At 42.2% G+C, this 13,206-nt stretch overlaps 1 protein-coding gene across 2 annotated transcripts in view; it reads left to right on the forward strand.

The window, feature by feature from the left end:
• Positions 1–13,206, forward strand: part of zfpm2a (zinc finger protein, FOG family member 2a) — a 119,995-nt gene that overhangs the window by 50,347 nt on the left and 56,442 nt on the right. For both annotated transcript variants that reach the window (XM_080307876.1, XM_080307877.1), the window contains exon 4: positions 6,188–6,312. In XM_080307876.1, the coding sequence (XP_080164002.1) occupies positions 6,188–6,312 (125 nt within the window). The remainder of the gene's footprint in view (positions 1–6,187; positions 6,313–13,206) is intronic.

The following is a 13,206-nucleotide window of genomic DNA, read 5'->3' on the forward strand; positions in this document are numbered from 1 at the left end:
ATGCTGAACAGGAATTGCATACGCACAAATATTTAATTGTATTTCAATTCATTATTTTCTTTCTATTGAGCAACTTTTTAAACTTATTCATTTAAAGAGCAATTGCAAACAGTAATAATAACACTGGAGGCTACAACCACATAACAATAGCCTACTAAACCATTAAAAATAACAGTAGTTCATTCATCTACTGAATTAGGCTGTCATTCACAGTGGTGGCATACGTGGTTCTGGCTTCAATCAGCGATTTTTACATTCAACCACATGTATGACTTTTAACCAGCAATGTTAAACAATTCAACTAAACACTATTCAGTGCAACTGGATTCTACCACAGGTACAGTTGAGAAATTGCATCTCGCTTTTAGCCTGCTGGCCACACTGCACATTACTCTTAATTGTCCATTAACCTTGAATGACACCACGGCATGACATACGTTAGCCTTTAAAGCACAGAATGAAGATGACAATGATCCCACTTCAAGTTAAACAGTGAAAAAACCACATGAAAATGACATGGTGACATGAAATACTTGCCTTACTTACATGGACGCTTGCCTACTTCAGATTTCCCACATTCAAACAGCATGCTCATGTGCAGGGCAAAAATTACTAATCTGACTTGTTGCACATGTACAGTTATTTCAGGTTTTTCGACTGTCCCTCTTTTTCATCTGTAACTCGGTCTACCCTAAAAGGCAAAAACAGTAAGAAAGCAGATAAGATGCTCTCTTTATTTTAAACAAAACCTCTCCCCAGCCTTAACAATGTGTGCTAGCTGCCTCACCTTAAACATAATTATTTGACGCAGCCTAAATCTAAGTCAGGTTAGGTTTTAGAGCGGATATTGTAAAAAGCATAATGTGTGCAATCAGTCGTCTTATCAGGAGACTGAGTTGAAACACCCATAATTACATCTGTCTTTTTAAAAAACGGTACTTCATGGGCATTGTTGCATGTATCAACAACTAGAGGCTCGGAGACTTCCATCCGAACGACCTCCATAGCCACCCCCTAGCCCCCTGCTCAGCCTGTGTGGAGTGTCACAGCTAAAATGCCCTAATCCCTTTGGCTTGTTTAACTCTTTCCCCTCAAGCCATCCACTGCCTGAAAACAAGCCTGACCTGAAGGGGTGAATCCCCCCTACTAAGCCCTCTCTCCTTCACCCCCTCCACACTCCCACCCCCCCCCTCCCGCTGTGGCCTGGAAACTTGCTCCCCAGCAAACGTTCTCCCCGCTGCTCAAGGCCAAGCGCGGCCACATGTAGGCAGGGTTAGGGCGGGTTTGGGGAGGGCGGAGGGGCGGGGTGAGGACAGAGGAAGACGAGGTGGTGGTGCTGCTGGTGGTGGGGGTCCGCAGTTGTGTTAACACAAGTGCCTTTTTCAAAGATAATAGTGTGGGCTCTGGGTTATAAATGATGCATTTTGCTCACTTGGACCTGATAATAGGGTTTGGGTAGGAGGGGGGAGAAAGTTCGTTGCTCTCTTATCAAAGCTCTGTGACATTTCTCCTTCAGCTGTAAAATTTCATATCACATATCTGCTTTAAAGATGTGGCACCTTTTGTTGAACTGATACACTGCGTTCCATTTCACCCCATATGCCGCTCTCATGGTATATTAATTTATAGCCCATTTGCTGGCTCTATAGCATGGCCTATCAGTGGAGATGACTTGGATTCAGTGGGACATCTGTGAATTGCCACGCACAGGTTATTGAACTTTGAACAGCAGACATTTGTTTGCCTTGATTCAGAGGCGCTGCTTGATATCAAGAAGGATCGCCTGTTGTGCGGCGCTCAAGCACAGTTTCCCCTCTTGTTTCGACTCTGTCGTTCCTTGTTTTTCCCGCAACATCTGCCTTTACTGTTAATATACTCGCACTAACTGGATAAAGGTGAAGTAGACCACAGACTGGAATGGCTATTTTAGTGCTGCGGGTAATTTCTTTTCCTCAAAGTAAGTTTGTTCTTTGAACTAGTTACAGAAGTTAAATTCACATGGAAAATACCTCGAGCGGATCCCGGTTCTTTAACAAATGTTAATATGCTTCAGCGAGATGATGATGATGTCATTTGTCATTTCTGACCATTAGCAGAGGCCCCACTCCAGGCCAGAAATTATATTAAGAAAATTCAGGTCTGAACGTCTTGTGCATTAATAAAAACATTTGTACTAAAATGCGAATCAGTCATTGAATTTTAAAGTATAGGGTGGACGAATATTTCAGTTGGAGCCTTGAATTACGGACAGATGACAAATTAAAGGAAAAAAACACTGGGTCACTAGCACAGCCGCAGTGATTCCTCAAGTCTTTTGAACTATCTGTAGCTCTTCTTAAGGGACGTTTAGTTATTTTAGTGTTTTCACAAAGAAAATCACGAACACTGTTGGTCCAGAATCCCCCTGTAAACGTTTAGTTTAGTTATTTTTAGTGTTTTCACAAAGAAAATCACGAACACTGTTGGTCCAGAATCCCCCTGTAAACCAGTCACCCATTTGACTGGTAACCTCTCCATCCTGCCCTGTAGATGTGCACATGACCATCATGGAAGTGTGTCCCCTCCAATCTAGGAAGAAATTCTTAAAAGTAATCATGAAAAACACAAACTTGGATTGAATTTCAGATCCTCCTCCCTCCAAAGTGGGCCCAGATCACTCTAGGGAAATACTCCTGTAATTTGTAAGTCAAACCTGTTGTAATCTTGTAGAATTACACAAAAAAAGATTAATTTTAAACATGTAAAACTCACATAACAAATATCATATCAAATAAAATAAGCACTATGCAATCAAACATAGTAGGAGGAAGTATTTATAATGTGATATGCAAGAATTACATAGCCTACCCAAGACTGCAGTGGACAAACTAGTGGAAATCAGTTCACCCTAAGCCTGTCACTATATCAGGTTATCATAGTCAGCAAATTTAAAGAAAATCAAAAATAATCATATCTCTATCTTTTTTTGTCAAATTGATTAAAAACCAAATACAGATACACAGAAGGTATGAGACAATCCATAACTATACAAAACCACACAAAAAGAATAATTTACAAATTTATCACATGGATATTCAGCGTAACACTTACTGCCAGTCCATGCTTATCCTCACACCCCTAGCGCAGCCCTATAAAACACAGCTTTCGTTTCGAATGTATTAACCTCTGTGAACGTCGTATAGCTGTAATAAAGATCTGTAACAAGCTAATGCAGAATGTAATGCAAATGTGAAATTGTCAGGTGGTGGAATAAGATCATTTTCCCCAACATAATGGAGAAATAAAAAAAAGGTGAATTGCATGTTAAGGGATTGTTGAAAAGAGTTTCATTAGATGTAATAACATTATTCAAAAGTAGAAAGTGGCAGTTCACCTCTGTCTGTCAATGGTCCACACCCATTTATTCTTCACATCATAGCAGGCTGGCATCCTGCCACTGAGAAACTCATTAGCATTCAGTCGTACACCGGAGATGGGAGAGAGGGAGACGAGGTTCCCCATTTCTTTGCACCAGAGCAGAAAAGAAAGACAGGACACACATGCACACATTAAAAAAACAAAAAAAAAACAAACAGATGCCAGTGTGGAGCATCTTGGGTGCTATCTGAGGAAGATCTCTCCACACAAAGGGACATTCATTGGTCTGCCAAGTATCTGTGGAGTGCAGGAACAGACCCTAGAGTCTAGCGACAGATGATGATCTTATCGAGGGTGGGGTGATGGTTAGGTGGGGGTGGTGGTGGTTGTGGATAAAGGTTGTGGTGAGGTTTTGGTTGGGGATTTGGAGGGGGGGGGGCTCTCGAGCCACATCACGAGCTCGTGTTTTGCCAAGTGTGTGGCATTTGAGAATTGGATGATGAGGAAAACACTGAAGAGAGAGAACACAGACGCTGGGTTTGTTAAATCTCCTAATAGCCCATTATGAGCTTTCCTCTTAGTTCAGTCTGCCGCTCGCAGTTTGATGGGTTAAACAGTGTGACTTCTGTATTTGTTCTAAATTTATTTGTAATGAGTATAGGTAATAGAGTTGGGATTTGGGGGCTCGTAAGAAATTGAATTATCACTGTGACATAAAGAGTTTATGCAACCGTAATTACAAAAGTTGTCAGCAGCTAGTAGTTGATGACAGAACACATCTGTCAATATAACTTATTTATTTATTTATTTTAGTTTATTTTCTTTTTTTTTTTGCCTTGCAACATTCACAAACCTGTAAATGCCCATAGAGACACAGACAGCCCATGAAGGGGACTCATTATTCATCCATGGGTGTTTTTGTGGAGATCTTCCACTAGTATCTGCAACAGATGTGACAAGCCATCTGTGAGCCAAGGTCCTCAGGCAACATTTGGTGTGAGATGCACACAACTGGCACCTAAACATGGTGGACCACAAACCGCACAAATTGAATCGTACCCTCTTTACCCCCCTCCTCTTTCTCACACCTAACGCTACCCATTACCCCCTTTTTTCTTTTTACTCCAATCACCCCCCCATCCATCCACCCAGAGAAGAGAAAGAGAAGGAGAAAGGAATCAGAGTTGTTGGCTGGGGATGGCTTTAGCTGTGTGTCAAGCGGGGCTAAACAGGAACTTGCATCCAAGCGGTTAAAGGCCGTGGGTCTTATCTGAGGACAAACAGAATGCATCAAGCGGTGGCTGTTGCTCTCAGTGATGACGACCAGCTGTGCACCAATGTTTAATTATTTCTCTGTAATGAGCTTACCCACCTTCCACTGCAGCACCAGGAGGACAGCATGCAACAGCAGGAACAAGGGAGGAGAGGGGGGGCAGAGGATACAGAGGGAGGGTGAGAATGAGATAATGTAGTCCAGATTATCTTGTTTTTATACGGTCAATTTCATAAGTATAAGTAAATGTCCAGGGCATCTGTTTCAATCTTATAACAGGTCTGGGGAGTGATTTTTTTTTATTTTTTATCAGAGGTGACGTTTAGCTTTTTAATGCCACAGCTGCGACTGTTCTTGATGAATATATGATCGCCAAGGCATGATTTTCTAGTGGGCAGTAACACGAGCCCGATGTTTCAGTCATGTTTATGCATGCAAAGCTTCACATAAGCACACATTTCCATAGAGCCCTAACGGTGGAGCACAATAGCCGGCCACTGATACATGGTTGATATTTACAGAGTAGAACAGGGCTGAATAGGTCATTATACCAAATACACGTCGTAAAGTTCACTGATCATTTCAACCCATTCATCGTGAACCAAATGCCCCGAATACCTTTTAGCCTCATGTGTTAACAAACAGGTTATGAGACACAGTGTTAACAACACATGTAGAGTTCGGTTTGTATATTAATAACACGCATTATGATCACTCGTCCGGACACACTGGGGTATATTTACCAGGTTTGCTTCATGCTGATGGCCTGAAGCTGACCTGAATTTGCACTTCCCAAAGGTCACCTCAGTCTTATTTAAAGAAGTTCTGAAACGTGACTCACGCCTGATAAGAACATTATTTGAACTTCTCGTGTCCATGGAGACTATAAAGCGAGACCAAATGTTGCTACAGATGTTTGAATCCAGCAGCACTTCTCAGAATTGTCAAGGCAACTAGTTAAGAGCTGCATACTTTCTCTTTGCAACACACACTCAGAGAAACATCCTTCTCTGTAAACTATGTCACAGCCTGCCATGAGTTTTATCATAACTGTTTGATTAATCACCACGTCAAAAAGAGTACACTGAATCTAAGAGATAAGATAGCTGGGTGGTTGGGGGGATGAGTGCTGATAGTACTAACAGTGCTATCCGTTTCCACTGTTAATTAACTGAAGATCTGCACAGCACTAACAAGGGTCCTGCCTTCCCGGAACAACAGGAATAGGGCTGCCACTCGCTGCTCTCACCAGCCAGTAAGCCTGCACTGTCTCACAGAGATTATCTCTACACAAGACACCTTTCAAGTAGGGTTAGCACACCATGTGTCTGAGGAACACCATCAGATGGATGCTCGCTTGATTTGCTTATCCACTTTGAAGCTGCTTGGATTTTAACCTCCACTTTTTTTCTTTTTTTTTTGAGGGAGTAAAAGGATTGCACATGTAGGTTTAAGCCAAAATAAGAATGAATGAACATAGCTGTGACTTGATGTAGAACTTGTGCGCCATATAGAGCATTATGGCTGACTGCTTTGGCGTCTGGTGTGTTTTTTCAGGAGAGCTGGACGCATTCCTTAAAGATGGTGAGCGTCGTATCCACAGCCGGCAGCAGCTCCCTTTGGGGACAACATGGGGACCCTTTGAGGGGAAGATTGAAATGAGCACTGAAAACTCTACACTGGTAAGTTCTCGTTTGGCCAACTACTGTAAAACGTTAAACATTTAGCTATAAAGCATCCTTAAAATATGAGCAGAACTCACTAAAATGATAGTACAGTCTATATTATAAAATAAAAGTATGATTTAAGAAGTGAAATGAAGATAAAGTGTCAAATAAATTTTAATTAAATGGGATCAGGCCCACTGTTCCAGAGTCCTAAAAGAAAACAGTGAGTCAGCTCTGCTGTCTATTCAAAATGTCAGTGTCTCAACACTTCAGGGATCTTTGTGTGCTTTTGTTTAGAAGGGAAAGGGAACATTTCAATAATCAAAAAGTGATGCAACGAAGGCATTCTGGTACCTACGGTGAAATATAAACAAAACAGTCGTTGAAAGCGATAAAAACAAGACTGAGCTTCAGTACCACATTAAAGCTGGGCCAGTTGTCATCTGACAATCAAGATTTTTAGCTACCTACTAGATTTTGCTGTACATTAGATTGAAGAGAGCATTTATTTAGTCAGGACGCAAAGTCAAGCTTAGCTGAAGTGGAGGCAGATTAGGTGATCTGCAAGCCGCTTTGCAACCACAGACAGTATAAAAGCTGGATGTAGCCGCCCATTGGTTTCTCTGTTTTTGAAGCTTTGATTTATGATTGACATGTCATTAGCCAACGAGTGAGCAGTGGCTTTTTCTCCTTTTTGGAACATGGTTTATCCAAGATTAGCAGAATAGATGTAATTTTACCAAGAATGAGTGACTACAACCAACTATTTTCACTATAGTCATGCTGACTTAAATAATAATTGTATTTCATATCCAGATTTGGCTAAACAAAACTGTATGATATATTTTATAGGCTTACTGAGCCATTTAAAATGATGCATACTTTACAATGCATTATTGTTATTTTTGTAAAAATCCATTGAGGGCTCTATAGTGAACTAAAGCGACTAACCCTTAACCCAAATGCTATTTGTTTGCAGTAAAAGCCTGTTTTCTTATTGTTGAGTCATGTCATGATTAAACTTAGGTCACTAAATTTAGTCAAACTTTGCCCTTAGCAGCCATGGGGACTTGATCACTAGAAAGTTTTACAGCTAAGCCCGTATTAATGGCATCTCCCCTGACATTCGAACCTACCGAGGTGACTCTTTTGGGATCCAACTGGCCCCCAACATAAGCCTTTGAAGTGCATCTGTTTTACCCCTTTAATCTGCATATTTTATGACAAAACATTTTAATTGGTGGATTTGGAGCTCAGTCCAGGCTTCAGTTGAGTGAAGTCACAGCCATTATGTTTGATGTTACTCTGCGCACAGCAGCTTTATATCTCTTGTTTCGGAGATCCCAGCAGAGACTCGTGTTGACCTGCTGCTCTGGTGGAGGGACAAGCCCTCCGTGGGTTTGATATTCCATTCTGCATTTGGATTAATTAAGAAATTCCTATTAAAGTCAAAACCAGCCTTACATTCATCTTGTTTAAAAGGAGAAAAAAAACACAAGAATAAGTCCAGGAGGATTTCAGACTCAGAGGCCATGCCATCCATTCTCCCAGATTCCTTAAACGCATAACTTTATTAAATCATTTTCGGAACACTTTTGACTGCTTTCTAAGCTCCCCTCATGGTTTTGAAGTCATCAGTGGCTTTAAATAACTCAGGCCGTATTATAGCCATGAAATATGGCTTCTCTCAGGGTAAAGCCAGTTATCCTTGGGCGGAAAAGTGATTTGACAGAGTAACACCTCAAGTTGCCTTCCAAAGTAACACACTCCATATATTTCTCGATGAGCTGCTGCATGAATTTCACTGAAAGGCATCCAAAATCAACCTTCAACTGTCCCTCAAATGACCCGCCTCCAGACTCATCGAGTGACGTCATATAAAGCATCTTCTTGAATTGTTTGCTAGTTGAGCTTTTCCAGCAGATAAAAACTTTACACATTCATCAGACTCGCTGCTGAGCAAGATGCATAAACTGATTGTTGCTCTTGGCTAGAATGAGAAGTTCTTAACGAACTACCCTCTGAGGAATTCATCACTGCTGTACAGACGCTCCTTAGGTTGTTGGGTTTTTTTTCAACCGAGCAGGTGCTGGTCATCACCTGTAATAGGCTGTGGAGGGGTTACAGAATATGCCAAACCTCTATCGCAATTAAAAGCAGAGGAAGAAGCTCTTGCGCGTTGCCTTTAAGGATCTCATGTGTGTCTATTCTCATGGGAGCCCTTTCAATGCTTTTGCTACTTGCCCTCCTCCTCTGCTAAGTTTCATCTCTCAAATGGGGTACTGGCTGTTAGCAGCTTCTCACTATCTCTCATTAAAGGCTAGGTCAACCCAGCTGGCATGTTTTGTTTTACCAAGCCTCCTTTTAGGGTTCAGTGTAACTTTTTACTTTAGATTTTCCTTTTTTTCTCTTTTTTCTTGGTGCAGAATGAGCCAGAAACTCAAAAATTGTAGTATTTTGCACTTCACAAGGGATTGGTCTCATTTACAGTACCCTAAGTTTATTTCTTTACTTTCAATTCAAGCTTCTACTTATCGAGCCGCTGCATTGTTAAACGAGCAGCCTTTGGAAACGTCCCCGCACGCAGGGCTGCATTTATCTCAGTTATTTCAGTAGGAGGTACGAGAGCTGTGCAAATCTTAAAACATCTAGACAGGATCAAATCTCTGATGCCTCACCAGCGAGAAAAGTTGAAATAACAAATGTAAGTGTGAGGGGAGGGAGAAGAGAAAGGGGTTAAAAGAGGCCGGCTAGTTTTGATGCATGTCAGGGTGGCCAGTGCTGCAAAGCAGGGTCAGAAGGGGGTAGAATGCGTTTGAGGTAGAAATAAAGTCTTATTGCTTCGTGGATCTCTACCGCAGCTAGAAGCCACACTCAGTCATTCTCATGAAGTGTGACCTCCATACACTATTAAATCTCCTTTTACTCTCTTAGATTTTTCTGAAACCATAGAGGTGAATGAATTACCCGAAGGCAGTCAGGTATGTGGCAGCAGTGACACCTCTCTGATGCTTGAAACACATGACCCGCTAGTGAGATATTGATAGAGCCGCTCTAAAATCAAACATATTTTATTCCATCGTCCACACGCGTCACTTAAGGTATGACTTTTTAGAGGTCAAGCTATTTTTGTCGAGCCGCAGCGTACGGTGGGCTCGTAGGTCCGTTTCTCAATCCTTGGCACGATGCCCAGAGCGGGACTAAAGTGCAATGACTCCTTAAAGTGGCTTACAGTAAATAATGAAAATACAGTGAATATAAGATGTGTTTGCATTAATCTGGACAGAACGATGAGCACTTTGGGCACATGAAGAGTCATTTAAGTGGGGCGTGGGGGGGGTGTAATGGTCCCTCGTGGACGCACATGGGAACTGGCGCTGGAGCTGGCCGAGCTGCCTGTGCCTATGGCGTGGGAGTCTATGTGCGTTTGGCGGCTCGTGCACGACAGGCCTCAATAGCTGAGCAGAGTGATGGATGATGCTGAGGAAGAACAGCGAGTGGAGCGTTTCATGCAGTTGTCCAGGCACGCCAGGAAAGAGAGGTAGAAAGAAAGAATGAAAGGGGGAGCGAGAGAGAGAGAAAGAGAGCGAGTCAGAGGGAGAAATAGCAGGAAAAAACAGAAGGGAAAAAGCGTGACAGGAAATCTGGGCATCTGCAGGACAGAGATAGGGTCACATCTCGACCGTTTATCAAAGAGGAAAGCAGATTTCACAGCTGATGGGTCGGCCGTGGCAGGTTTGTAGACCCCAGGGGCTCAGCTTGGCATGAGGGACTGGAGTTGTAGTTATTGCTGTTGCAGACCTGTTAACACAATCACACTGCACTGTGTTAAACACTGTTAAATGTTTTCTTGTATCACTCTTAGATCACTTGCAGGCTGTATAAAGTTGAACCCAAATATAGAACCAGTTATTATTTTATTTGATATTTTTAAAAAATATCATATGGTTTTATTATAATGGTTCAACTGCACTGCAAGACAGATGATAGTCTGGCCTGTAAACTAAGCATCAGACAGGACACTGCAAAGTAGAGGTGGACGGATTGATCCAAATATCGATAGCACCGATATCAATGTTGGTACTGATATTGGATCGATGCGCGATACGATCAATACTTTGTGTCTCTCCACTAAGTTCAGTATGCAGCTCACTGAATTGTGTTGAATGCTATTTGGAATAAAAATATATAAAGATATACCTCAAAAATCAGGTATGAAGCACGCCTGAATTGCATCTATTTCATTTCCATTTCAGAATGCATGAAGAGCTGAAAGGTGTGTGTTGTTGTGCTAAGTGAACATTGTGGAAATTGACAGTGATTGAGTGGTGATTGAAATGTGTTCAATATTTGCAAATTGATGATGATTCGTCTTATAAATCATGACACGCTGCTCTCCTCTACAAGCTGTCTTTTAGGTTAAAAGTATCCGTATTGGTATTGGTCTCGGAAATACTGGCCCTGTATTTGCTTGGTATCAGATCGATACCAAAATTTGCACCATTGCAAGTGAAGGCAGAAGCGGAAGGGGTCAAACTGAGTAATGGACAAAAAGTAAAACAGGAGAAATAATAAAAAAAGAATAAAGCACCCGAGAGTTGGCTCAGAGCTCCTGTTGTTAGCTGCTTTGCCCGCTCTGTTCCTCTTCCTCCTCCTCTCCTCCTCTCTCCTCTCTCTCTGACTGATGAAGCTGCCAGAGCGCCGTCTCATCCCTCACTTCTCTCACTGATCAATCAGACCATTAGACTCCAATTACAGCCGCAGCCCTGGTGCAGGTGAGCGACGAGCACATTCAGCCGCCTGCCGACAACGCCTCCACCCGGCTTTCTCACACTCTCCAAATTAACGCAAATTAATAGTGACACTCAGACATAAATGTCTGCAATCGGGGGGCTAAATTAACAGTCTGGGTCGAAGCTATTGAGTAGCAGGTGTCTTTAAAAGCGGTAATTACCTATGCTGGACAGAACCGGGAGGAGAAGGTGGCCAACGGTTTGCCTGGAGTAAGAGGCCTGGCCCCGGTGAGCCTGGCTTCCATTGTAGGTGTTAATAATTGATTGGGAGGCAGGCTATTAATGAGCAGCAGATTTAGAGCTCTGTCGTAAATGTGTGTTGATGAGGGTGTTGCCGCCTCTTGTACAATGCCATACCAATGCTAATTACTGGGGCTTAGTCAAGGTGCAACTGTAATGAGTCTGGATTCAATAGAATTCTGCTCTTTATGTGTTTTGAGGGCCTTTTAGTACAAATTACACAGTAATTAAAATGCATAAGACTTGCCTAATTAAAGTTTAAGATCTGTCGGGGAGTTGTGTTTTTTTTTTTCTTTTTAATCTTGCTTTCTATCTTAATATTGTCGTATGCTGTGAGCTTAGGTTTGTGATACAAACATATCTGCTACTGTAATCTCTGTTTCATACAAGGTCCTTAATACAAAGAGAACGATTTCTGACTGCAGGCAACAAGGACATTATAAAAGTCAATAAGCGCTACAGGCTAATTAAGCACAACAAGAATAGAGCCCGATGTTATAATGTTACCCTTGAAACATACATCATTGGAATCATTCTGATACAGTGTTTCGTATGTATATCTACAATATCTGAGCCTCGGTGGAATTGTTCTTTTTAACCTCTAGATTAAAAGCACCTCAAGGAAACAGCTAGCATTGGAGAACTATTAAGTGCGAGCAAGACAACTTCTATTACTCTTTCTTTTGCCTTATTCTGTCATATAGAGCTGTTAGAGGCACAAAATGAAGTCTTAATTAATTCTTTTATGTCCGCTGGTGTCAGGTCTCACACTGAATCCGGGTCAAAAATCATATTTTAGTTTTAAAAAGATTGTATGAGAACATAGCGTTTAATGCCTGTGCGCTTACACATGGCGCCATGTTTGAGTGCACTTGAGTGTGTGTGTGTGTGCGTTTAGGTCATAGCGTTTGCGCGTTTGTGAATGTGCTGGTGTGTGGGAGGGCGCGTGCATGCGCCGGAGACTGCGCGCCACTTTTGGCTACGAACAGAGAGCTTTAGCTTGTAACTACAGAAGAGCAAAAATGTCAAGATACTGTCCTAATTTTCACCTGGGACAGAGAGAGGCAGAGGCTGTCAACCGATGGTGTGTGATTATTGTGTAATTTAGTACAAGGGTAGGAATATGTGGCTGTGCAACCAAACAAAAAAAAAAAGAAGCAAAAAAAATGCTCCTGAAATTATTCAGCCCATCACTCAAGCCATTTATCTCACCCCTTTTGCCCACCCTCTCCCTCCAATATGTTTATTGTTAGCTACCCCTAAACTTTAACAAGTGGTGGTGGATTTTTCTGTTTCAGAAATTATATTTTTCTTCTTGTCATTGCTTCATTAATCAAGAGGAGGCATTCTGAAAAATGTTTTGTTTTGGAGGCTGCAATCTATTTTGTGTGTGTGTGTGTGTTGTAGTTAATCTGCGCCCGTGGCAGGTTTCCCCTCCGAAACGCAGCGCTAAGCAGCGGTATCGCAGGCCTATTGTTGTAGCCTCTGTCATAGCAAGGAGAGCCTGATGCAGGCCTGGGCTCGCCTGATAAGGAAAAGAGGATTCAACATGGCTGGAAAGGAGAATCAGTGGGACTTGAGAGTGGAGTACGGATGGGGCAGATGCGCTCGCACACACACGCATGCAGACGCACACACACACACACACACACACACACACACACACACACACACACACACACACACATACGTGCAAAGTCCCACAAACATACAGAATGATGCACGCGTGTTCTACACACATACAGTCACACATGAGCCGACACACATACACAAACACACACATACAAATCATCACCATCATCACACTGGCACATGCCCAGGCAATTATTTACAGTAACATCCAATTACATATGCAAGAAGGCACCCCAGGATAGGA

The sequence above is a fragment of the Astatotilapia calliptera genome, chromosome 11 (genome assembly GCF_964374335.1).
Source record: "Astatotilapia calliptera chromosome 11, fAstCal68.1, whole genome shotgun sequence".
Lineage (NCBI taxonomy): Eukaryota > Metazoa > Chordata > Actinopteri > Cichliformes > Cichlidae > Astatotilapia > Astatotilapia calliptera.